The sequence below is a fragment of the Myotis daubentonii genome, chromosome 3, assembly GCF_963259705.1.
Source record: "Myotis daubentonii chromosome 3, mMyoDau2.1, whole genome shotgun sequence".
NCBI lineage: Eukaryota > Metazoa > Chordata > Mammalia > Chiroptera > Vespertilionidae > Myotis > Myotis daubentonii.
This window is the reverse complement of record NC_081842.1, coordinates 214,627,750-214,654,446: the sequence shown is the minus strand read 5'-3', so window position 1 is coordinate 214,654,446 and position 26,697 is coordinate 214,627,750. Positions and strand designations below refer to the sequence as shown.

The 26,697-nt window shown below is 46.8% G+C and overlaps 1 protein-coding gene and 1 long non-coding RNA gene across 9 annotated transcripts in view; one reads left to right on the top strand and one right to left on the bottom strand.

The window, feature by feature from the left end:
• Positions 1-19,817, top strand: part of UBE4B (ubiquitination factor E4B) — a 92,327-nt gene extending 72,510 nt beyond the window's left edge. For all 8 annotated transcript variants that reach the window (XM_059691291.1, XM_059691295.1, XM_059691292.1 and 5 more), the window contains 12 exons: positions 657-795; positions 3,610-3,709; positions 4,860-4,987; positions 5,957-6,055; positions 6,789-7,024; positions 9,092-9,218; positions 11,049-11,193; positions 13,428-13,562; positions 15,525-15,716; positions 17,952-18,126; positions 18,623-18,769; positions 19,094-19,817. In XM_059691291.1, the coding sequence (XP_059547274.1) occupies positions 657-795; positions 3,610-3,709; positions 4,860-4,987; positions 5,957-6,055; positions 6,789-7,024; positions 9,092-9,218; positions 11,049-11,193; positions 13,428-13,562; positions 15,525-15,716; positions 17,952-18,126; positions 18,623-18,769; positions 19,094-19,155 (1,685 nt within the window). In that variant the 3' untranslated portion in view covers positions 19,156-19,817. The remainder of the gene's footprint in view (positions 1-656; positions 796-3,609; positions 3,710-4,859; positions 4,988-5,956; positions 6,056-6,788; positions 7,025-9,091; positions 9,219-11,048; positions 11,194-13,427; positions 13,563-15,524; positions 15,717-17,951; positions 18,127-18,622; positions 18,770-19,093) is intronic.
• The window catches only part of LOC132231709 (uncharacterized), a 319,045-nt gene that overhangs the window by 132,095 nt on the left and 160,253 nt on the right, over positions 1-26,697 (bottom strand). The window lies entirely within an intron of this gene.

Below are 26,697 nucleotides of genomic sequence, written 5' to 3'. Positions count from 1 at the left end.
TGTAGGGAAAATATGTGTACTTGTAGGAAAAATAAGATACAAATGGAAAGAAATTCAAGATATCAGATAGCTATAAATTATCAAAAACAAAGTGATAAGAGAAGAATGTGAGCTTGTGAAGAACTAGGTGGCATTTACTCAGTTTATTTAGTCTACCTAGTGTGGATTCTGGGGGTTCACAACAAAGGCTAGAATTCCATCATTCTCAGTAACTCCACTCTCCAGCATGTGCTCCCAAAGCTGGGCTGAGGGAGTAATTTATTGCACATAGATTCTCCCAGTGCCACTTCTAATAGAGAAAATTAAACACCCATTTTGAAGAATACAGGTCATAGATAAAACACATTGGGAAGACACATTACAAAAGATTGTTGCTGTACATATATGTAGACATTTCATCAGACAGGGAAGAATACCTGCTCTTTAAATGGAGCAAGCCCACAGGAATTCTATTTTACTTATAACATTAGTCAAGTCTATATGTTTTTTTAGGGATTGTTTCCCCCCAGATTTTAGTTTTTATTATCTATAATTTTTTAAGAGTCATTAAACTATTGGGAAATTCAAGTGTCATTTTGCGTTATTGGTTGTGCATTTTCTTTGATTTAGTCCTGCAACCACTTTTATTTAGGGGATAATGTGTTTTTTTCCCCTAGATGGAGATCAGCCTCCCTTTTCTGAGCCGAAATTCCCTACGGAATGCTTCTTTCTTACGCTGCACGCCCACCACCTCTCTATCCTGCCAAGTTGCCGTCGCTATATCCGCAGACTCCGGGCCATCCGGGAGCTCAATAGGTATGTGTGTGATGTCCTGTCCTGAGGTTGCCTGAGCCGCCACGTGTTCCACGCTTCAGATAGCGGGGCACACAGTCAGAACCCTCCCAGCCACTCAGGATGGCGCTGCGTCCAGAGTCTCTGGTGGGTGTAACCATGTCATTGAAGCTGCCCTACACGCTCCTCTCTTGCTGATGAAGCCCTTTAAGATCCATTCCCACACATACTCCCACATTTCTGTCACCTCGTGTGCGGTAGGGAGAGTAACGGTGTCAAAGATGTTCACGGGCTAGACCCCAGAACCTGTGAACACGTTACCTCACATGGTAAAAGGGACTTTGTAGATGTGATTAAGTTTAGGATCTTGAGATGGGAGCTTTTCCTGGACTATCTGGGTGGACCCAATATTATAAGGGTCCTTATAAGAGGGAGGCAGGATGCACAGAGTGAGAAAAGGAGACGTAATGGCGGAAGCAGGTGTCAGCTTGATGTGGTTGGTCCATGAGCCAAGGAATATAGGTGACCTCTAGGAGCTGCCAAGGGCAAGGACGCATTCTTCCCTATTGCCTCAGGAGGAACGCTGACCACGTAAGAGTTCTGACCTCCAGAGCTCTGGCCCGATAATTCTGTTTAAGCCACTAAGTTTGTGCAAGCTTGTTACACTAGCCCTGGGAAATGAATATGACAATCTAGCAAATCTTGCCCTTCTTTTTCTTCCAATATGAACTCCCTGCATATGACTTTGTAATTAGCCAGTAAGGATAGAAATTGGTCTCATTCTGGTTATGGTTCTGGGGCAATGAAAGGGAATTTGGCATTCTCCTGTAATATGACCACCTCGAAGTCATCACAGTCTCCCAGGCTCCTTTTGAATTCTTGGAGTGCCAGTCTTTGCTCTCACTTACAGCTAAGAGACCCAGTAAGGTTATCGATTCAGTTTATATGTTAATGTGATGCTTGGTGGGACCAGACGCTACTTTACGGTCATCTTAGAACTACCTGGCTCATTGACGTTCCTAGAGGTGAGGTTGAGTATCCTGGCCTGTCCTTGTATTCTGTAAGCTCTCCACATAGAGGCAGCCCTCGTGTCTTCCTTCCCGGAGATCACTGGTGGCCATTCTTGCAGCTGTTTTTCCACGGAGAGCCTTGGGCTGCCAGTGTTCTGTCCTGAGGTGCCTGAATCGTCACTGCCCCATCCGAGAACTAATCCCAGAGGCCCGTTTCTCTTGAGGGCCTGTTACCTGTGTGACCTCTTCTGGTGCCAGTAATACAGGTCATCGTATTAGTTTCCAGTTGTTGCTGCAATAGATTACCGCACTTTCATGACTTAAAACAGCATCAGTGATTATCTTACAGTTCTGGGGGGCACAGTCCTAAAGTCGAGGCTGCATTCTTCCTGGAGGCTCTAGGGAGGAAGCTCTTCCTTTGCCTTTTCCAGCTTCTGATGGCCGCCTGCATCCCGTGGCTCGTGGCCCCTTCCTCCATCTCGAAATCGGCAGCAGAGCATATTGAGCTCGCTCTCCCTCCTCTGCTTTCACATCTCCTCCTCTTACTCTGACTCCCTGTGGTGACACTGGGCCCACCCAGACAGTCAGGATAATCTCCCATCTGGAGGTCCATACCCTTAATCACATCAGCAGAGTCCCTGTTGCATGTAAGGTAACAAACGCGTGCACAGGTTCTGGGGGTTGGGATGTGACATTAGCGGGGAGCATTGTTCTGTCTATCACACGCATAGTTGCACACAAAGTACTCAGTTTATCAGAGGATTGTTAAAGGTTACCATTTGGTTTACTGAATCCTTGAAATGACTGGAAAAACGGTTCTCCTTTGAGCCTGGCCTGGCAGGAAGCTGCTTCAGGGGTCAGCCTCCACCAAGTGCTCCCAGAACCATGTGGCTGCCACTTGGCAACGTTCACTTCTGCTTTCAGTGAGGGTTCGCCTCTTGGTGGACTAGGTCATGTGCAGAAATGCTGGCAGCGAAGGAGTCTGGGAATGGTAGTGTTTTTTTGTTTTGTTTTGTTTTTAAAGATCAACCTCTAGTTCCTTACACTGCCTTGATAGAAAGGGGTTGAAATAATGTTAAGTGAACAATCTTTAAAATGTGCAGCATTATTACCGATCGGGGACACTACCTCACTGACAGGTGATACTTGGACAGACACCTGAAGGGACTGAAGGAGCAGGTGGCAAAGGTGATCACAGAGAGGGGTCTTCCAAGCAGAGGCGACGATTGTAAAAGAAAAGGAGGAAATGCCATCAGTGAAGTCGCCTTTTCGCCTTTTTTTTTTTTTAAATATATTTTATTGATGTTTTTACAGAGAGGAAGAGAGAGGGATAGAAAGTTAGAAACATTGATGAGAGAGAAACATTGATCAGCTGCTTCCTGCACACCTCCTCAAGTGTCATCAAGAGCCCGGCTGGTGTGGCTCAGTGGTTGAGCGTCAACCCAGGAACCAAGAGGTCGCTGGTTAGATTCCCAGTCGTGGGCGTGCAGGAGGCAACTGATCAATGATTCTCTCTCATCATTGGTGTTTCTATCACTCTCTCCCTCTCTGTTCCTCTCTGAAATCAATAAAATATGTTAAATAAGTAAATGAATAAATAAAGTGTCAATCACTTTTACAACATCATTTTAGGAATCAATAAGAAAGAAAAATGCTGCCAATTAAACCATAACGTGCATTGATTGTAAGACCTTCTCTGGTTTTCGAAATGCTAAAATTGGGGGGAAATATGTGTCTGAGAGTCAATGAAATGGTCAGAATGAATAGATAAGATGGATAGTGGGTGTGTGTGTTTTCTTTTCATTTGACCATTCGTCTTTGATTTCAGAACTGTAGAAGATCTGAAAAATAACGAAAGCCAATGGAAAGATTCCCCCTTGGCAACTAGACACCGTGAAATGCTGAAGCGCTGCAAAACTCAGCTTAAGGTCCGTATAGGTAATTGGGATAAGTATCGACCAGCCTCATAATAGTGTATTTCCCGCAGGATATGTGCCCTGAGTAAGCAGTTTCATGTCCTTATTTTTTCTTCATTATTCTCCCTCCCCCCTACCCCCCGAGATAAAATGGTGCATCTAAAACTTGTTGATAGTTCACATGTATCTATATAACATTTAAGCCTCAGGACAAACTATCAAGTGCTATGCCAACGACATCATGAATTCTTAGTCGATGTTATCATCCTCAGTTTAGCATCTCTTCCCTTTCCCTACCTTATGCAGTGCCCTCCCCTCCTACTACCCCCAACCCTGCCACCCTGCCCCCAAAGCACACACCATTCCTTCCAGTCATGCGTGTTCATGGTGTGTGGCAAAGATTTGTGGTTGTGGAAAGATTTCTTTCTTTTGCACCTCCTCATTCTTCATTTTTAATTGAAAATGGTCCATCACACAGAACTAACTGTGGATGGGAAGATTTCCGCTCGTGAAGCATAGATGAAAAGGTTGTACGAGGGAAGCACAGATAGCAAATTGAGGCATTTTTCTTAGGTTTATATTCAAATCAGAAAGCTAGTGTCAGCTGGTCGTGCTTTCTGCTGATTAGTCTGGCTTGGATTTCTGTCACACGTTAAGGTCATACTTAGTTTTGCTAAGACACTAGACCCCTTTGAGATGCAGAATAAGGCAGGGGCTCTTGTCTGGGGTCTGCAGAACCCTTAAGGTCTCCAAAGGTGACGCTTCAAGGAGCCCACAAACTGTTTAAATTAATGTCGGTGTGTGCACACGTGCGTGTGTCTTATTCCCGCAGTGATCCTCTGAGGTAGGGGACAAGCGTGTTCCCCAAAGGCAGCTCGTGCGTGGTGCCCTGTCTGGCTTCTTCCCACTAATCATCCCTGGCCCCCAAAGAGCTCCCCAAGTTACTCAGATGCGACAGCAGTGACCTGCCTCTGAGCCGAGTGCTGGGCTGTGTGTCCAGCGTCCGTGTGGCACAGCGTTTGTTTTTCTTAGAACACGACCCAAAGCTAGTTAGCGGGGAAGCTCTGGATGGCCCGCTCCCCCTCTCCCGGCCCACCCCGCCCAGCACGCTGCCGGGGCTCAGCGCCAACTAACCATGGCCGGGCCACACCTGCTTCCACAGAAACTGGTACGATGCAAGGCCTGCGCTGACGCTGGTTTACTTGACGAGAGCTTCCTGCGAAGATGTCTGAATTTTTATGGCCTTCTCATTCAGCTGCTGCTCCGCATCCTGGACCCTGCCTACCCCGAGTGAGTGCGCTCTTCCTCTTTGTCGGGGCTGTGTGGAGTCCACAAGTGGAACCCAAACCCTCCCCTCACCAAGAACTCATTTTTGCCCTGGCCGGTTTGGCTCAGTGGATAGGACGTCAGCCTGTGGACCCAAGTGTCCTGGGTTCCATTCCGGTCAATGGCACATGCCTCGGTTGCAGGCTCCTGTCCGGCCCAGGCCCTGGTTAGGGCTCGTGCAGGAGGCAACCAATCCATGTCTTTCTCTTACATTGATGTTTCTCTCTGTCTTTCCCTTTCTCTCCACTCTCTCTAAAATCAATGGAAAAATATCCTCAGGTGAGGATTAAAAAAAAAGCTAAACAAATAAAGAATTCATTTTTTCAATTTCCAGGTTGTGCTTATGTAGAGTATGTAATATTAATATTTTCCCTGTAATTAGTTACAGTAATAAGGGAATGTCAGCACCTGCAATTTTAATTTTGACATAGTGCTTTGTAAAAATTGGCTTTATTTTTATCAATCTTTGATCGATAGAAAATGGAATCTATAAGTTGGAAGCTAAAAGCTGGAGATAAGCTTGGCTGGCTTGGCTGGCTTGGCTCAGTGGTTGAGCGTTGACCTATGAACCAGGAGGTCACGGTTTGATTTCTGGTCAGGGCACCTGCCGGATTTTCGGGCTTGGTCCCCAGGGTGGAGCGTGCAGGAAACAGCTGATCAATGATTCTCTCTCATCATTGATGTTTCTCTCTCTCCCTTTCCCTTCCTCTCTGAAATCAATTTTTTTAAAAAAGCCAGAGATAACATTTTATTGTTGCGCTGAGAGTGTTGTTGACCTTGTATCCTCACCTGTACAGCTTACTGTTCTCAGGTTATCGTTGCGAAGCCTGTGCGTCCTCCTGTGGGAGCCCTCTGCAGGCGTGGAAAGTGTTACTGAAAGTGCGGCCGGAACTGTCTTCTCAACTGTGACCTGTGCTTTTTTCTCGTTGACAGTGTAACACTGCCTTTAAGTTCAGACGTCCCCAAGGCGTTTGCAGCATTGCCTGAGTTTTATGTAGAAGATATTGCTGAATTTTTATTTTTTATTGTACAGTAAGTTTCTTTACCATATTACATAGAACTTATATGTTTTTATATGTTTTGTGCATATTCTATGATTAATTATATTACAAACCTCCATTTTATGCCGGAAGTTTTGTGTCTCTGCTTTAACTGCTGCCTGGAGATTGGAAAAATAAATCCAAACTGTGGCACCAGGCCAATTCCAATAATATCTCAGAGGCAAAGAGGATTAACGATGCTGGCAATAATGTCTTCTGTGAAAATGGAATTGAACTTCTAATGATGGAGAATGTGTTTCTGAGAAACAGGAGCGGTTTATAAATATCTGAGTGAACATTCAAAAGCCAGAAATAACCACCTCTATATTTTGTACCAAAATTTTTCTCAATGGTAGAATTGGAGAAAGGTAGCAAAGTAATGGGTTGAGTTTATAACTGGCTTTTTTAAAAATGAAAATAACTCTATTAAAATATTTTTTAAGTGTTTGGGTAGTGAAGATCTTTGAAATCCATGTGATGATTTAATCACAGCTTTGGTTTATTTTCTAAAACATAATAAGTTAGTCTACAATGTTGTGGCCAGTAGACATGAGGGATTTTAAATGTGTCTAGTTATGACATAAACAGTCACCATCAACTCAGCAAATTAAAGGGGACTCAGCATCCCGGCTCCGGGACCTGTTGGCTGCCTCCCCTCCTGAGGACACTAGCACCCACCCAGGTTGAGACTCGGGGCTTCATCTCGCGCTCTTCTCCCCCTTCAGATACTCGCCTCAGGTGCTGTACGAGCCCTGCACTCAGGATATTGTGATGTTCCTCGTTGTGATGTTGTGCAACCAGAACTACATCCGCAACCCGTACCTGGTGGCCAAGCTGGTAGAAGTCATGTTTATGACCAACCCTGCTGTTCAGCCACGAACGCAGAAGTTCTTTGAAATGATTGAGAACCATCCTCTCTCCACCAAACTGTTGGTCCCTTCCCTGATGAAGTTTTATACAGGTAGGTTCCTGAGTAGACAGGCTGACAAGGCCGTCTGAAGCCAGTGGTGAAGTTACTCTAAACCTGTTACCGAATGTGCTGACATCCACTAACAGGTGTGGCTCGGTAGCCACTGGGAGCAGAACACGTGCTACTGGTTCCCTGAGAATTATGGGTAGTTCATTTCTTTTGTTTGTTTGTTTTGTTACCTGAACTTTTAAATTTTTCTTCAGTAAACATGCATTGCTAGTGTTAAAACTAAAAAAGTTAAATGTATTTTGTACCCCGTTCCTGCAGCGGTCACTGGCTTCTGATAAGGGATAGGGTGTAGGTGTGTGGGATGGAGCTGGGCCTCCCCGGCGAGACCAGTGCTGTTCAGGTCCCAGAAGCTGGCGGGCAGGTGCTCTTCTCCCTTCCCTCCCACCAGGCAGTGTGCCCTCTGGCCCTGGACACCTCTGTGGTCATGGACAGATGATACCCTTGCTAAGAATAGCCACCACTTTCTGAATCCTCACTGATCCTTGCACTTAATCCCAACCACAGGCCTCAAGATGGGCGCTATAAATATCTCCATTTTACAAGTGAGGAAACCGGAGCTTAGAAAGGTCAAGAAGCTTGCTGAAGGTCAGCAGCTAGTGAGGCAGCAACCTCGGCAGCTGGGCTGTAGCACAGGTGCTCCTGGCTTCTGTGCTGTGCCTCCCACGGTTACCAAGGCACTGGCGCCAGAGGGCTTGCAGTGGGGCATCCCACACACTCCCCACATGCCCATCACACCCTGCTGAGGCCTGCGGACGCAGGTCCTCACCCCTGAACACGCCTGCCCCTCAGGAATGTGAGAGACTGAGATACAGAACAAGCACCTTTTTGCACCCCATGGAGAATAGCAGCGGTTCTCAACCTGTGGGTCGCGACCCCTTTGGCAGTCGAACGACCCTTTCACAGGGGTCGCCTAAGACCATCCTGCATATCAGATATTTACATGACGATTCATCACAGTAGCAACATGACAGTTATGAAGTAGCAATGAAAATAATTTTATGGTTGGGTCACAACATGAGGAACTTTATTTAAAGGGCCAGAAGGTTGAGAACCACTGGAGAATAGGCTAGCTTAGGAAATTCTTAAGATCAAATTTTTGTTTCAAAAGGAAAGTTCAGCTTCAAAATAAGAGTATTTATTTCTAAGGACCAGCTCTCAAAACTCTGCTACTCAGAACTTAGAGGGACACTGATGACTTATTTCAAGACTCCTCTTCCCAAGCCGATCTAGTCAGCAAGGCCAGCCTTAGCCCAAGTAGGCCAGGCACTGGTGCAGCACGTGCTTTTGAAGCTCCTGTGTGTCGGGCTGGTTCTGATGCTAGGGCAGCTGTGGGCAAACTACGGCCCGCGGGCCAGATCCGGCCCGTTTGAAATGAATAAAACTAAAAAAAAAAAAAGACCGTACCCTCTTATGTAATGATGTTTACTTTGAATTTATATTAGTTCACACAAACACTCCATCCATGCTTTTGTTCCGGCCCTCCGGTCCAGTTTAAGAACCCATTGTGGCCCTCGAGTCAAAAAGTTTGCCCACCCCTGTGCTAGGGCCTGTCGGTGAGGATGGCACAATCCCTGCCACCCTGGGTCAGACGTTCTAGGTGGGAGACAGATGCTGACCCATAAGTAATATACTCTCATATTGAGGGCGGGGCGGGGGGTGCTACTTTGAGAAGCTAGGCAGGGAGGGTCGCTGAGAAGAGAACTTGGAGTAACCTTGAAAATGAGACAAAAGAGTGAGTCTTAGGAGATCTCAGCCACAGTGGCAGGCGAAGGAGGCAGCAGGTATAAAGGCCTGAGGCCAGGCAGCTTAATGAATCAGGTAAGAAAACAGCCAGAGTGCAAGGGGGGATTGCAGCCAGCAAGCGGGCAGGGTGAGGTCAGCAGGTGTCTGGTTGTTTTAGTCACAAAAAATGTATTGGAAAATACAGAAAATACCAAGAAGAAAATAAAAGTCATTGATAATCCCTGCACTCAATAGAGAACCTATGAACATTTTTCCCTGTATCCTTCCAGTCAGTTTATATATGACACATGTATCTTTCATTATTAGATGTCGAGCATACCGGAGCGACCAGCGAGTTCTATGACAAGTTCACCATTCGCTACCACATTAGCACCATCTTTAAAAGCCTTTGGCAGAACATAGCTCACCACGGCACCTTCATGGAGGAGTTCAAGTGAGTACTGCGCCCCCAGTGTCACTGCTTGGCCTCTTGCAAAGCACAGGGAGAGTGGCTGCTCCAAAGCCTTCACAGCCGGCTCTTGGCTGTGTGCTTGGTCTCAGCCTCCTTTAAGTTTCCAGAAGGTACTGCCGAACGTGAGCAGGTCATCTAAATGTCTGTGCCTACGAGACATTGCTGAACTCTAGGTTGGTCACGGTACCTTGGGGATGGTGCACATAAGGAAAGAATCACAGTTATTCTGAGATGATGTGTTAAGTGTTTCGTGATTACCGTGTTAAAGGAGGTTGTTGGAATGACTGCAGCGAGATCTTACTGTGTTCTTGAACATGATACCAAGCTGCAGAGCTGGGAATATTCGGAGGTGTTGAGATTCAGAAGCAGTTAGATTAGGGTTGTCGTGTTCTGTATTTGTAGTAAGGCTCTAAGCACTGAGTAAGGAGTAAGGACTTTTCATTGGCCCTCTGAAATTTTAGCACCTACCTGAACCTGACATTAGTAATTCCATCTAAATTACTTTGAAAAGAAAGGTAGGCAGAAAGGTTGAACTCTCGCCTTACTCTCCAGGAGAAGTTTTATCCCATCTACTTGGACCTTTTTTTGCAGCCCCCGTTTGATCTTTGATCAGGTCTGGCGGTCCTTTGTTCACTGATTACGAGTCAGTAATGTCTGTATTTCCAGTGGAGTCACCATCTGCTAAATAGCTTGCTGCAAAGGAAACTGTGAGGTAGTTCTTTGTTTCCATGAACTGCTCTCCTGGTCAGAATTATGTTCCAGCGGGAGCCTGGCACCGGCGTAGGAAAGCAGGCGGGCCCACAGCTGGTTCTGCGTGGGGCTCGGGAACTTTCCACGTCCCTGGAGTCCAGGCTCTGACCTTGTCAAGGGAGCTTCTGGGCCCCAGGCTGGGCTGGCCAGCCCTGATGCTCAGTCCTGAAGTGTAGTCCTCCTCGCTCTACTAACCTTCCAGAGCCTAACAGGCAGGCCAGGCCGTCGCCGTCACCAGCGAGTCCCTGCGTTAGAACAGGTGACAGGACAGTGCTATTGGCTGGGAGCTTCGAGCTCTCTGTAGCAAGTTAATGGCCCACTCTATCAGTGTTACAGCTCCCAATTTTTCTTTTTTTTATTGATTTTTGAGAGAGAAACATTATTGATCGGCTGCCTCCTGTACGCCCCCTACTGGGGATCGAGCTCGCAACCTGGGCATGTGCCCTGACCTGGAATCGAGCTGTGACCTCCTGGTTCCTGGGCCAGTGCTCAACTGCTGAGCCACGCTGGCTAGGCTCCAGTTTTCCTTCAGTGCGTCTTCTTTATAATGGGACTAGCTGTCAGTCGTTCTCTTGTCTCTTAAAGGTGGGTAATTATTTGTGCTTTCTTTATCCTGGCAAATTTAAGCATGTTTTTTTCCTAGTCTGGAAGAGTGTTTTCTCTGCTTAAAATCCTTGAGGAATGAGCCAGGGGTGTGCTGGTAAACCTCCTCTCTGAAGGGAAAAGGTATCAGTATGTCCTGGTTTTCTGGAGTATACATACGTCCACTGTTGACAAATGTAAGCTGCCACGGGAATCTGCTCAGAATAGAATTCTAAAATATTAGCAGTTGGCTCTCAGGAGTCGTGCAAGGTGTCTCCAGCACGTTACTGGGGTGAGCGCATCACAATTCATTCCAAAGGGCAACACAGTCTAAGGAGAGACTTGTAGTCCTTGACCTTCATGGTATTCAAGTTTGCCAAGGTCTTGTAGGGCGACATGCATGGCCCTTTCTCTGGGTTCTGCTGCAGCGTTTCGGTGGAGGGAGATGTGTGACCCTGTCCCATGTAAATGCCTTTTCAGCTCTGGGAAGCAGTTTGTTCGCTATATAAACATGCTGATCAATGACACGACGTTTTTGCTCGATGAAAGTCTGGAGTCCCTGAAGCGGATCCACGAGGTGCAAGAGGAGATGAAGAACAAAGAGCAGTGGGAGCAGCTGCCCCGGGTGAGCACAGGGGCCGGCGCAGCCCGGCGGGAAGGGGGCCCGTGACGTAACTCTGACTTCTCGTCAGTGCGTCCTAACTCCCACCTGTGGGCTTCCATGAAGTTACATCCCAGGTTTGGGGCAGGAGAAAACTTAAACACTTGCTCTGAAGCTAAGAAGTGAGTTACCAAGTCTGTCTGGTATCTAGAACTTGTGCCTTTTCATTTTAAAGGGCCTTTTGGAGAAGAGTTTTTATTGTCTGAATATGTTAAGATTTATGAAAGTAACTAGGAGTAAATCTCAAATTCTGTCCGCGAGACAAGAACGTCATGTGATCTTTAGGCATCTGGGTGATTACTCAGGGTTCTAGTGGGGTTTTTCTTTCCATTGATCTTCGCTTTTCTATTCAGTTACTAGTGGAAAAGAGGCTGTTTTGCCAGGTTCCTTGAGGAAATCATGTCTGGCCTCCGACGGCCCACTGCCCCGCCCCGACATGCACTGCAACCATGTGGATGGTCCCCGCTCAGTTGCCAGGCCCTTGCCAGCTACTGCTGACGTCATGTTTGACGTCTGGTTGGCCTCCCCCATCGGTGTCGCTGCAAAGTCTCAGCTTTGTCTACGCTAGTGTGTCATCCATTTATGAGGCTTCTCCTGGGCCAGCGTGTATTGTAGATGTTGGGATACGGGTCTTTGCACGTCATCTTCTTCACAGTCAGTGCTTCATAGCACTTGTTTGAGACGACTGAACAGATAGCATTGATTTTGTCTGTGTTAATGGGTGGAAAAGGGTCATAAATAATCCCTAACAAGTGCAATTTCAGAAATCATTTCCGTTTGACTTTGAAGTCACTTTCCACCGTCCACTTCCCTGCCTGCTCCTCGCCTCCCCACCCCCTGCGCTCCGGTGCCCAGCCCCCCGGCTGCTCCTCTCTCCACACTTACTCCCTAGTTCGGGGTTTTCTCAGGGTGCTGGTTGGTATTTTGAATGTAGTAGAATTTTGATATAATAATAACTCTATTATGAACGACTGTCCCATACACTGCAGGACATTTAGCATCTCTGGCTCACGCCCATTTAATGTCAGCGATGGGCCCCCCTCCCCGAGTCTGCAGGCAGCGAGAAACAGCTGCGCGTGGCCTGGTGCCCCCATTGAAATCACTGCTGGGTGATTTCCTCTGTCCCAAGCCTTTGAATGTCTGTATTCTGAGGATTCCAGAATGTGCCTTCCCGGCTCAGGGCTCTCCTGACTCTATAACCGCTGTTGACCTGCCTCTCTGCCCGGTGGTCCTATAGGGAACTCAGACTTAACTTGTCTCAACTGAACACTGTGTAGCCCTCCAGGCCTCGCCAGGTCTGCCCACTCTCAGCAAACGACAGCTGCACCCTGCAGTTGCTCTGGCTCAGCACCCCCGTGTCATCCTTCATTCCTCTCCCTCTCAGCAGAACTTCTAGGCTCCATCTTTTTGTTGTTAATTTTCACCCCAGGGTGTGTATGTGTGTGTGTGTGTGTGTGTGTGTGTGTGTGTGTGTATTTTTTTTAAGAAAAAGTTTTACTGATTTCAGAGAGAAAGGGAAAGGGAGAGTGAGATAGAAACATCAATGATGAGAGCGATTCATCAGTTGGCAGCCTCCTGTAGGCCCCCTACTGGTGATCGAGGCCGCAACCCAGGCGTGTGCCTTTGACCAGAATCAAACCCAGGACCCTTCAGTCTGCAGGCTGATGCTCTATCCACTGAGCCAAACCAGCTAGGGCCACCTGAGGATATTGATTTTTAAAGAAAGTGGAAGAGGGGGAAGAAGGGAGAGAGAGAAAGAAAAACATTGATGTGAGAGAGACATATCAATTGATTGCCTCCTGCACGTACAAAACCCACAGGTCTCAGTATCATATCACATGTTTTTAAAGTAATGCTAAGTAAAAGTCATTAAGGGAAATGAACATGTATCAGACATGACATAAGATTCATTTCATCCTGCGAAGAAGTTGATGGCGATTTCTTTTATCACAAAGGAAACTGAGTCTGTGTAAGTTAAATGATGTGCTGAGGTCGCCTTACTCAATCCCTAAAGAGTTTGATGCGGACAGGACAAGCTTCAGTGACCTGGAGGGTTCCCTGGGGTGGGCTGTCCTGTCATTCCCTAGGGACGTTGGCTTTTCCACGTATGAGCTGACTACTTATCCTGTCTCACTTGGCGTGTCGGTGAGCTGATGACTAGTCCTGAGATTTCTTTGGCCTCTGCTCACTTTTCCCAGGACCAGCAGCAGGCCCGGCAGTCCCAGCTGGCTCAGGACGAGCGGGTGTCACGCTCCTATCTTGCCCTGGCAACGGAAACCGTGGACATGTTCCACATCCTCACGAAGCAGGTCCAGAAGCCCTTCCTCAGGCCAGTGAGTAGAGACCGGGGCGTTGGCGTGTCTGTTGGGTCCACGTTCAGGTTCGGTCGCCTGTAACCAAGTGGAGTCTGGAAGGGTCAGTGTCACAGTCACTGACGAGTGAAATTGTTACTGATTTTCCCCACCTAGGCTCATTGACACACACAGCGTCGTTGATAGACTAAAGTCCACAAGTGGTCGCTTCCAGGTTAACTTAGGAACTCACTTTCTGCTTAGACAGCACTTTGGGTTGTTAATGTTGAAGCTGTGACGTATTTTTGTCATTATTGATTCCTGTATTTTATTTATAGGAAAAGTAAGGTAGCATCAATTGGAAATGAGAGACTATTAAGTAGAAGTAGTTGATAATGATCTTTGATTCTCTTAGGTGTAGCTTTGTGACAGTCAAGAAGCCAAAGGTTAATGAGAGCCATCATTAGGTTTATGATAGAGCCAAGGCTGTCACAATGTTTGGCCTTGACATGAAGCATAAGACCTCATCCTGTTTCTGAAATTGAAGCCGCGCGACATCACCGAAGATCTCTGCTTTGCTGCACTTGACCCCCTCTCCCCCAACACGGTTTAGGAACTTCATGGTGTGGCCAGGACACAGGGTAGTGGGAAGGCAAAAAGAGGCTTAAACTTGACCTGTAAATGCAGACAGTAAACAGTTAGGCATGTGGACCACATGGTCTCTGCCGCAGCTACTCAGCTTTGCCCTTGCCCTGCAAGAGCAGTCGCACCCAGTGCACTTCAGAAACTACAGAAACAGGCACCGGGCCGGCTTTGGCCACGGCTGGTAGTTTGCCAGTCCCTGCTGTGACCATGTTTGCTTTCATGTTCAGTGACCCCAAGGGCAGTGTCACTGATAGTGAAAAGGTAGGAAACATAAAAACGATTGAAGACTAAATTAACATGAAGCCATATTTAGTTCCATAGTCTTCACTTTTCAAAGGAAATTATCGAAAGCCTAGCCTAGTCTGTTCATGTCCATTGAAATGAACTTGATTCAGGGCCTGCACATAGACCTGGGCTGTCCGCACGCCGGGGCTGGTCTTCTGCCCGGTCTGTGCCTGTGCCTGCTTTGCTGTGTTCTTTTCCTTCCCGACACAAAACTCCCACTTCCAGAGGAAAACAGATTTCCGACTCTCTCCTATGCTTCTCCCTCCATATCCCACAGGTTCCTGATTAAATACCAGAGCATTTTACTTTCTGCAAAAGCCAGTTCCTGAAAAGCAGGTTCCTGCGCTAAGTTGAATTTGTGTAAATGCAGTCATTGCATTTAATGAAAGCCTTGCACCCGAAGGGGAGCTTTCAGAGCGCCTTGTTCAGGGCCGGCGTTTGCTCCTACCCTCTCGCAGCCAGATTCCCTATTTCAGGTTTGCTTACAGCAGAGCGTGCCCAACAGTAGTGGTGCTCTGTCCTCTCGTGGGGTTATTGCATGATTGCATATTCCAGCTGTTTCGCTTATGTTTGCTCTGTCTTTCTGGCTAAACTTAAAACTGTTCTGCTTCTGTGCATGTCTCTCCTCTTTGCGCCTGATAGGTGAAGAATGGCGTGCACTGCCGGAACTGCCAGGGACTTTTGAAATTTATACAAAAGTAAAACATAAGACGATGGCCTACAGAGCATATTCAAAAACTTATGACTTGTGTTATGATGATGGAATTACGAATAATTTTCCCTCTTTTACCTGTTTCTTACAAATTTAGAATGATCCTTGTTTTTATAAGTAAAAGAATGACTTTATGGAAAAGGTTGCCTTTTGTTGGTATTTTTAGAATGATGGGATTGGAAATGGAGAGTAAAAAATTTTTGAGTATAGTGTTTCCCTTCAGCTGATGATTCACAGCACTTACCAGGGATTCTTTGAAGATGAATCCATCCAATTCCTATCGCTCCACTAAAATGGGGTTTTTTGGTCCTTCTCACTGCTCTCAACAGCATGAATTGTCCTTTTATCCTGTGATTTCCTAGGAACTTGGACCCCGATTGGCTGCAATGCTGAACTTTAATCTTCAGCAACTCTGTGGTCCCAAGTGCCGTGACCTGAAAGTCGAAAACCCTGAGAAATACGGCTTTGAACCAAAGAAGCTGTTGGACCAACTGACAGATATTTACTTGCAGCTGGACTGTGCGCGGTTCGCTAAAGCCATCGCGGACGACCAGGTCAGTGCCGGGTCCCTGCCGGTCCAGAGGGAGTCTGGGGTCAGGCTGCTGCCTGGCAGCTTGAGTTTGCTGTCCTGGATTTCCTGGCAGATCCATGCAATTACATAGCCATCTGTTCCTGAATTCCCCACTTGAAATAAAGGAAGGTGATACTTTTCAAAATATGGTTTGAGACGTTTTTAGTGCGCAAGTGGAAATCATGAGCTCGGCACCCAGGGGACTTGTCTGCTGTACATGGAGATGAAGTGGCCGTTTTCCTTCGGGCGTAAAAGGCAATATTAGGCTCCCAGGTCCACCTCCAGTTGCGGTCCGGACGCAGATCTAGCTCGGGGCTTCATTCCACAAGTCCGTGACCTTCCCAGAAAGAGCCCCGTTTTCTCGGGGAGTCACGTTGTCATCCCAAAGCCTCAGCTTTAGTGCTGCCTTCACTTTGGTCTTCCAGGCTTCAAACCTCAATGGTTATTTTCACTTTCTCCCCTCCCCTTCTCCCTGTGTCCCTGTGACCACATCCGGCTTGTGTTTCTCGTTTCCATGGCTCCCGACGTAGCCAGTCCCAGCTGTACCCTGGACTTCCAAGTAATTTCCTCCCTCCTCTTCTCGCTCCTGCACCATTTGGACATAAAATAACTAATTCTTGTTAACTGAACACCAGGTTTACCCACTTTCCATGTTTTCACTTCTTTGATCCTCACAAAATCCTATGATACAGGTTTAGTTAGATTCCTCCTTTTGAAATGAGGCACCGAGAGATCGTGTAGCTTGTGTGAAGTTAGTGGGGGTAGAGCAGGATCCAGAGCCTCCCTGAGCCCCTGATCTCAACCGCTCTGCTCTCCACTTATAATGCCCCAAAGTTCCCTGCTCGTTTCTGTCTTCCCATCTCTGTTCACACTTTTATCCAATTACAACTCACATCTCAGTTTAACCATCGGTAAGCATTCTAGAAGGTTCCTCACTCTTACCTCATCCAAAGGTTAAAATGGGGGAAATGTAAGTACTTTTTAAAAAATAACAGCTTTATTGAGATATTACTCACGTATGTAAGTACTTTGTTTTCACCACATTTACCTTTAGGAAAAAGAGCTAAAATTTCTACCGTCTCTCATGTTGCTAGAGCACAGTACAGTGCCTTGCAAGGGCTGAAATAGACTTGATTTTTCTCTTTAATATTTAAATTTAAAAAGAAATGCAGGCTTGCTGTAAAAGTAATTCAGATATTTCCAAATTCCCCTCGTTTGCCTTAATCCTGAAGCCCTCCCAGGAGGTGATGACCTTGTACAGTTCGGTGTGTACTGTGCCATCTTTATGTATTTACTACAGGCCAAGTGCATGAATCCCTGCAGGGGTGAGGTCCGGCCAGCCCGGCCCCATTGGGGTGGATCGGGGCCAGGCCTGTCGGGAGGAGGAGACGGCCGGAGGTTGGCCAGCTGGCCCTCCCCAATCGGGGTCCCATCAAGGCCGAGCCAGCTGGAGGAAGGGGTCGAGGGTGATTGGTCGGTGGGCCCCGCCCAAGATTTAGGGGGGCGATTGGGGGCAGGGAGGGGCTGTGAGCAGTTGGCTGGCCAGCCCCACCCCTGATTGGTGTAGGGGGACGATGGGGGGGGGGAGCTCGCTGGGGGGAGGGGCCACAGGCCGATCAGAGGTGGGGCCAGCCATGGGGAGGGGCTGTGGGCGGTGGGCTGGCTGCCCTGCCCCTGATTGGAGTGTGGGGGCTGATCAGGGGTGAAGCTGACTGGGGAGAGAGGCCGTAGGCCGATCAGGGTGGTCAGAGCCCATTGGGGAGGGGCCGGTCAGGGGGAGGGGCCCCAGGCAGTTGGCCTGCAGCCCTGCCCCTGATCAGGGTGGGGAAGCCTATCTGGGGTGGGGCTGGGCAGGAGGAGGGACTGCAGGAGGTTGGCCAGCCACCCTGCCCCCTATTGGGGTGCGAGAGGCTGATCAGGGGTGGGGCCGGTTGCGGGGAGGGGCCGGGGGAGGTTGGCTGGCCAGCCCCACCCCCTGATCAGGCTGGTTTGCTGGCTGCAGTGGGCGTCATAGGGACTGGTCACTCTGGTCGTTACAGTGTTCCGGTCACTGGCTTTTTATATATATAGATAGTCGTGTAAAAGTATTTGTATATACACGTTATAATTTTAGGACTTTTTTAGAAAATATGCACACAAATAGATCATACTTTTTCTGCAGCTTGCTTTTTCCCACTTGCACTATATTTACATTTTACATTGCTTTCCTCATCCACAGAGATCCTACAGCAAAGAGTTGTTTGAAGAAGTTATTTCGAAGATGCGGAAGGCGGGGATCAAATCCACAATCGCGATAGAGAAGTTTAAACTCCTCGCCGAGAAGGTGGAGGAGATAGTGGCCAAGAACGCACGCGCCGAGATCGACTACAGCGACGCTCCGGACGAGTTCCGAGGCAAGTGGCCACTTTTCCCAGGCCCAGTGCCTTGACTTGAGTTCACTGGAAACAGTAACGGTAAAAGGACGGATGTTCTGTGCTTCCAGCTTGTTCCTGGGGTGCTGTGGTTGCTTTTTGAGACACTGTCTGAAATTGCATCCGCCTGCTTTTAGCTCATATTGTAAATTAAAAGAGGAGAAAAGGTCCTTAGCCTGATTTCAAACCAGGTAAAACCCTGAAGATTCTAAGGCCCGCCTCGCCTTTACAAGTGGGGATTGGCGTTTCCAAAGAATCCCGAGAAGTCCAAACGAAAGCTCTCTGCCCAGTCTTTTTCTCTCTTCTTTCCTCCCAGCAGTAGCTGATAAAAGGTCACCTTCCCTCGGAACCTGGGGCCCATTTGGTTGCTGTTCTTACGGACATCTGTTTTATTTTTCCCTGTTGGCCGGAGGGGCTTCGTTTTGTTCCCGGTTGTAGGTCCTATCAGGTTAGAAGTTGCTCTGCTCTGTCCCTGTAGACCCTCTGATGGACACCCTGATGACTGACCCCGTGCGGCTGCCCTCCGGCACCATCATGGACCGCTCCATCATTCTGCGGCACCTGCTCAACTCCCCCACGGACCCCTTCAACCGGCAGGCGCTGACCGAGAGCATGCTGGAGCCAGGTACAGGGTGCGCGGCTGGGGGCGGTGTGCCTGCAGCAAGCGTGGCGGCCAAAGTCCACAGTGTTGGAGATTAATCACAGGTGGAACTTACCAAATCCAGAAACTCTCCCTCGTCTGTGACACTTAGCGGAAAAGACACGAAGCATTCCTTGTTCTTTCTCACTGTAGAAGTCTAGTCCTTCTCACGTCCTGCTGCTTTCTCCTTCAGTCTTCATTGCACTGAGCAAATGAACGGCCTTTCTTCCCATTTATACCAACAACGAGCATCATCTCTCTGAAAAGCCCTTCCATCGAGGCATTAATCCTTCCCTTTTCTCTTCTCAGTGCCAGAACTGAAAGAACAGATTCACGCCTGGATGAGAGAGAAGCAGAACAGTGACCATTAAACGTCCCTCGCCCACCCTTTGCTTGCAGCAGCCACGGCCAGCGAGGCCAGCAGCAGCAGCATCGGCGGTGAAATGCTCTTCAAATGTGGAGGCCAGACGTGGCGGAGACACCGAGAGCCCACCCAGCGCGACCAAGCGGTGGCCTTCTGCAAGGACATGAACGAGGAGGAGCCCAATTCCTGTATATATATTTAAGTGACAAAACTGGTCAAAAGCGTGAGGGACACACTGATTGATTGCTGGTGTAATGAAGCACGTCCTTCGTATGTCACCATTTGGGGCTTTTGCAGCGGAAGTTTTTTAGTGATTGATAATGAATGGGTTTGGGCAGCATCCCCTCCATTTTTTTTTTTTTTTTTTTCTAAATCCAATATCCATTGATTTCATTGTGATTAGAGAACCTTGGACATTTTGCTGCTAAAGAATCTTTCCCCTTCCCTTCCTCTCCTGCCCCTACATGCACTGCTGTGGATTTTTTTAAGAGAAACGAAAACAAAAATAAATTCCTTTCCCTGGCTCTCCAAACATATATTCTGTGAGATAACTGTGCCTGCAACAAAGTGTTAATCCTGGGATCGTATTTTTATATCATATTCACATATTTGTTTTTTTAATTGGTGTTAGATGACATGATTAATAAAAAAGGCAAGATATTTTCAGAATTTGAATTTCAGTTTTTATTTTTATTTTGAAATGGCCCTTAAATTTTTTTTTTTTTTAATTCTAAGCAAAATGAAGAGAATTCTGTTGCTCTGGTCCTTTTCATAAACCCTCTCTAGGAACGTAAGGAGCAGCTGCAGCAAAGGGAATGCTTAAGTCTATCAGGATTAAATGACTTAGGGTTTGGGGGGAAGGGAGGTTGGTATTTTTAATGCTTCGTGACAGTTCGAAACCTTTACAGTTATCCTATGAGGAGGGTCCATAAATTCCTCAACTCTTGGGTCTGTGAGTTCAAGGCAGGGGTCATGTACATGATGTGTCCTTTGGGGCTTGGCCTTACCAAAGCAAAAAAGGGGTGCCAGAAATGTGGAGAGATGTCTGCTTGTAAAAACACACACAGGCAAACACCCACACACACGCACAAAAATGTGAGACTTTTTGTATTACCGCTCCCTACTTAACATACTTGAATTCTTGAATTTCCTTTGGGGTAAAAAAGGATTTGAAACCATAAAGTGTTTTTGAAGAAATTAAGTCTACAAAAACTTTCTTTTTCTTTTCCTTTTTTCCCCCCCTCCACAGACAATGTCCTCTGTTCATTTCCTAATGCAAACTACAATAAATGGTGATACACATTTAGAAGGCATCCTCTTTGAGTCTCTTCTTTTTGTGGAAAATAAAGGGGTGGATAAACAACAGGAGCTAAATGAGTGTGCCTGTGGTGCGTTATCCTCCCGGGAGCCGTGAGGAGTGGCTGTGTTTGAAAGAAAACATTGGGATTTGTGTGAGTTGATGCTCCATTTGGTTCTCATTCCACTGTCTGCTTGTCTGAGGGGGTTGAGCTTTAACATCTTGTCTCTGCCGTTCTCAAGTTGCTCCCTTATCTAAAATATCTCTCCCCCTGACCTTTAAAGTTCTTACTCAAGTTCAACCCATTTCATAAGCATTTTCTCAGGCACTGCAGTTTATAAAGCCGTATCTCCCAGCTCATGTGACAATATAGGGAGCACTTATATAGCATTGACCGTGTGCCAGGCACTATCCAAAGGCCTTTCTATTGATGATTTCATCCTCAAGAGATTGACCGTGTGCCAGGCACTATCCAAAGGCCTTTCTATTGATGATTTCATCCTCAAGAAGACGGTACTATTATCTTTGTTTTGTTTTTAAACAGGTCAGATGTGGTCGTGGAGAGGTTAGATAACTTGTCCAAGGTTACCTGGCTGGTTAGTGGAAGAGCAGGTGCCCATGCCCTTAGCCACCATGTCCCCTTCTCTTTAGCATGTTTGGACTAAATCACGTTTCTTCCCCTCCCCATCCCCCACCCCCCCAAAATATAATGCATTTCTTATAGCAAAAATTTTAGAGAACATAAACGAAAACTACAAACATCCATAATCCCTCACGCAGAGAATTCTGTTTACCTTTTGTGAAACATTATATGCCTATAAAACGACAGTGTTTGCTGGCTTCTATGCCTAATGTTCCTTTAATCCATCTCAGGAATGTGTGTTGTCTCCTCTCCATCCAGATTGTAAATCTTCAGAGGTATAGATTCTGTCATGTCATTTGCATGCCCCACTGGTCCATGAGTGTAACAGGATGCTGCTTTATTCTCCACATGCATGCATGGCTGTGACTATTCTGCCGGGTACTATCTAGGGGGAAGATGTTTGGGATTTTTATTTTTAGAGTCTCAGGGTTGCTGTTTTAGAGCCACTTGTGGTTGCCTTCAATCTGTTAATTATGGATATTAACATAAATTACAAATACTTCTAAAGTAGATCTTGACTGCAAGGAAGATGGTCCCGTAGGAAGGAGGAGCAGAGGAGGAGAGAAATGGTCCTTGAGAAAGATGATCAAACTAACTTTTCACGCATTTTATGACTCACTCTTGTGTGGGTTTTAAACAGGAGTTGGTAAAATATCTTTTGAAAAGATAGCTGAGCACATTATTTTGTTCACATATTGTAACTTTTGGGTTTGGCTCATAAAATAATGAATTTCACAGTGTTTTTGGGGGGTGCTAAGATGAGAAAAGTAAGCCCCACTGATAGGTAAGTAATTGAAGAAGCTATCCGTAGCGGGGTATGAGCTTGGCGTTGGTATCAGCTAGTATTGGGCTAAAGGAAGCCACCTTTTGTTGATAAGGTGCATTTCTTGAGCATATTCTATGTGGGAACCACTCTTGCGTATTAATTTATTTCATCTTCAACAGCTGGATGCAGGAGGCAGTGTAGTGGCACGTGAACCAGGCCAGCTGGGCTTCAGAAGCTGGTCACCCCTGCTGGATGGCAGTGTTCCAGAATGATCCAAGTTCAGAATGCCCGAGGAGGTGTGGAGAAGCAGCATAGCATTCTGGAAGGAGCTTTGACCTTGGGGGTCAAGCTCCAGACCCAATCCTCGTTGTAAATGGTTAGAGAATTTAATCTCACAGCTTCATTACCAGCCACTCATTGATGACCCCTGAATTTATCTCTAGCCCAGCCCTCTCTCTTCTGCACAGCAGACCCTCAGAACGAACATAGCCAAGCCAGTTCCTTACACTTTACCCCAAGCCAGCTCCTCTTAGTCTCCCCATCACAATGAATAGCAACTCCATCCTTCCAAGTCACACAGGCCAAAAACCTTGGAGCCATCCTTGACTCCTGTTGTGCTCTCTTCCGATCCAGTCTGTCCACAAGTTTATCAGCTCTACCTACAGGTTCAACCAGGCCCACTGGTGTTACTGGTCTGAGTCAGTGTAAGCAGTTTCCTGGATCATTGCAATAGCCTCATAGCTCACCTCCCTATCTCTCCCCTTGTCCTCAAACTAAGACCAGGTCACTTCTGTACTCAGAACCTGCCAATGGCTTCCTAATCCTCTCAGAATGAAAGAAGCCCTTACAATCGCCTAGAAGGCAATATACTCCCACCTCATCATCTCTCTGACCTCATATCCTTCATCTTCCCCATACGCCAACCACCAAGCAATCCTGGCCTCTTTACCCTCCTTAGGCTTGCTCTCCATCCCTGCAAGGGCCCTTCAACTTGTTATTCCCTCTACAAAGAATTCTCTTCCCACAGATACCCACATGGATCACTCCCTTACTTACCTCCCTGAGTCCTGTCTTGTCCACTCCACTTAAAATGGCAACTCATTCACCACTTTGTTGTTCATGTCTCCTTTTCTTTATTTTCTCCTTAGCATTTATCATTCTCTAACGTATCATATATGTTCATAGTCTATTTCCCCCACTAGAATGTATGTCCCATGAGAGCAGAGATTTTAGTTTGTTCTGTAGCCACAGTACCTAGAAGAGTACCTGGCACAGTGTAAGTGCTCAGTGCATTGAGTGAATTATCTTTATATATTTGTCATTCCAGTTGTATCAGCCACTCATTGTTGACCCCAAAATTCAGTGGCTTGATACAAAACAGTGATTGTACCTCCCATGAATCTAGAGCAGCGGTTCTCAACCTGTGGGTCGCAACCCCTTTGGAGGTTGAATGACCCTTTCACGGGGTTGCCTAAGACCATCGGAAAACATATATAATTACATACTGGTTTTGTGATTAAACACTATGCTTTAATTATGTTCGATTTGTAACAATGAAATTGTGGGTCACCACAACATGAGGAACTGTATTAAAGGGTCGCGGCATTAGGAAGGTTGAGAACCACTGATCTAGAGGTTCCAAGAGCAAGCATCCAAGAGGACCAGACAGAAGCTGTGTCGCCTTCTATAACCTAGGCTTGGAAGTCACATAGTGTCGCTTCTGCCTTAGTCACAGACCCACCTAAATTTAAGCAGAAGGAATGTGGAACCCACCTCATAATGGGAAGGATATTAGGGTCACACTGTAGGAAGAGCATTTGAGATGGGAGATGATTGTTTTGGTCATCTTGCAAAATAAAATCTGCCACATTCCTCTCGGGCAACAATTTATAACCTTCCTATATGCGAAATACATTCATCATTCCCCGCCTCCCCCCTCCCCCTCAAAGACCTCTAAATTTATGACATCAGCTTGAAGTCCAGAATTTCAGCCTCCAAGTCAAGTTTAGGTGCAGATGAGGCACCTCAGTTGTTATTCTTTGGGTATAGTCCCTTCAGTGCCATTCCTCTGGATCTAAGATTTATGAACTAAAGCTATAAATTATCTATAAACACACACTATACAATTACTGTACAATGATGGGACAGGCATAGAAAAACCACTATAGATGGTTCTGTTCAAAAATTTGGGAAAAGGAACACACAGGGGTCACTGGTCCATAGTAATTCTGAAATCTAGACAGGCATGAGTTGCTTGTTCCTTGTTCAGGGATCAATCCTACAGCTTGTAACTTGTTCACCATGGCTCTCAGCCCCGCCCTCTGGGCTCTTGGTTTCTGCCTCTGAATCTTTACGTTTTTTTTCCGTAAGTAAATTCAATTGCAAACTAAGCATTCTTCCCAGCTTGTTTCCTGCTCATAAAAAGAGGTTGAGTTCAAAAGTCTCTTTTCCTGTTGTACTTCATTTGTCCCTTTTCATTTAAACTGGAGGCACTTTCGTCAGAACAATTCTCTTAAAATTTTGTGGGTTTTCTATGAATCTCTTGAGGTTTACTCTATTGGACAAAAAATACAACCACAAATCTCTTCAAGATAAACTCTTCTATTTTGGATTTCCTCTGAAACCCTCAAATCTTTCTGAGATCTTAACCAAGGGTTGTTAAAGTCATAATCTTGGCCCAGAAGCTATTTTTCCAGAGGCAAAGAGAAGAACCCAAGTGACATGTTCATCAACACATTGTGTACCGCATAGAAATCTCTAAGACATACGCCAGGGACCGCACGTTTTTGGGCAAACTGCACGTTATTTAAATCATCATAATGCACTTTAGGTGTTGTTTTACAATAATTATAACATTTTTATTTACAAAAACAAACAATTAAAGTTCCTTGTACTTTTTTAACATATGGTACTGCGTAAAACATTTTCCTCTATGAAGAGGGACCAAACAAAATTTACTTAAGTATCTAGATTCGCTCCTTTTTCCATGGGCGTGAAAAACAAGAACACTTGTGAGCAGTCCTTAACAGATGGCGCGTGAAACACGAGAAAACTCCTGAGCGGTACAAAATGTGTTAATCTGCCTTGAGACCTAGATCCATGGTCGGCAAACTGCGGTTCTTTGGCCCCTTGAGTGTGGCTCTTCCTAAGCCTTAGGAGTACCCTAATCCTATCTAATAATAGACAAACATGGTAATTGACCATACCTCTGCTATGCTTCCCATCGGCTAATCAGCAGGATATGCAAATTAACTGCCAACAAAGATGGCGACCGGCAGCCACTCAGCTGAAGCGAGCAGGAGGCTTGCTTGCTCCAGTGATGGAGGAAGCCAAGGTTCCCTGCCTGCCGTGGCCTGGCTCTGAGCTCTGAAAGCAACAGCTCAGAAAGCAACTATGTTTCAATTATAGAAGCTAAACAAACCCCAGATACCTGCTTTCAGCCAGCTGGGCTTCAGCGAGCTGGACCGCAACAGTGTTTCCATTATAGAAGCTAAACAAACCCAGATACCTGCTTTCAGCCAGCCACAGTCTCAGAGCTGGAGCCGGCTTTCAGCTCCAGTGACAGCTATAGAAGGTAAATAAATCCCAGAAAAAAAAAAAAAAGAGGCTGGGAGCTTCAGTCACCCACCAGCCTGAAAACAGTTCTCAGCCCCTCACCCAAACTGGCCAGGCACCCCAGTGGGGACCCCCAGCCTGAAGGGGGTGTGATCAGCTGCAAACAGCCATCAGCCCATCATCCAGGCTGTCCAGGCACCCAAGCGGGACCCCCACCCTGATCCGGATCACCCTTCAGGGCAAACCAGCTGGTCCCCACCTATGCACCAGGCCTCTATCCTATATAGTAAAAGGGTAATATGCAAACTGACCCTAACAGCAGAAAGACTGGGAATGACTGGTCACTATGACACACACTGACCACCAGGGGGCAGACGCTCGATGCAGGAGCTGCCCTCTGGTGGTCAGTGCGCTCTCACAGGGGGGAGCTCTGCTCAGCCACAAGCCAGGCTGATGGCTGCCAGTACAGCGGTGGTGGTGGGAGCCTCTCCTGCCTCCTCAGCAGCGCTAAGGATGTCTGACTGCAGCTTAGGTCTGCTCCCTGCTGGCAAGTAGACATCCCCCGAAGGCTCCCGGGCTGCCAGAGAAATGTCTGATTGCCATCTTAGGCCCAATCCCACGGGGAACAGGCCTTTGCCAGCAAGTGGTCACCCCCGAGGGGTCCCAGACTGCGAGAGGGCACAGGCTGGGCTGAGGGACCCCTACCCCTGAGTGCACAAATTTTTGTGCACCGAGCCTCTAGTTAAGTTAAAAACAATGTACCTACCTATATAGTTTAAGTTTAAAAAATTTGGCTCTCAAAAGAAATTTCTATCATTGTACTGTTGATATTTGGCTCTGTTGACTAATGAGTTTGCCGACCACTGACCTAAATCATGGAGTTCACTCAGGATATTTCCTCTTTTCCACATTCCCACAGATAGCAGTGTTGCCAAAGTTTCCACCCCTGTACAACAAGGGTTCCCTTTCCTCCAGCTTCCAATAACTTTTGCTCATTTCCCTTTAAAGCTGCATTGATTCCCTTTCAGCCCCACCGTCTCCTCAATGCACTTCTGCCCACCATTCAGTTCCAACACGAATGCCACCTGTTTTAGGCTTTGTTACAACCACACCCCCTTCCAGGAACTAAAACTTGCTCCTAAAGGGAGCACCCAAATGTAATGGCTTAAAACAGCAGCTATTATTTTACTCTCATCTACCAGGCTTCTGGGGTGACCTGAGCTCCACCAGGAAATCTATGCAGCACTTCAGAATAGAGCACTGGAAGCTTAGACCAGGGCAGTCCGTG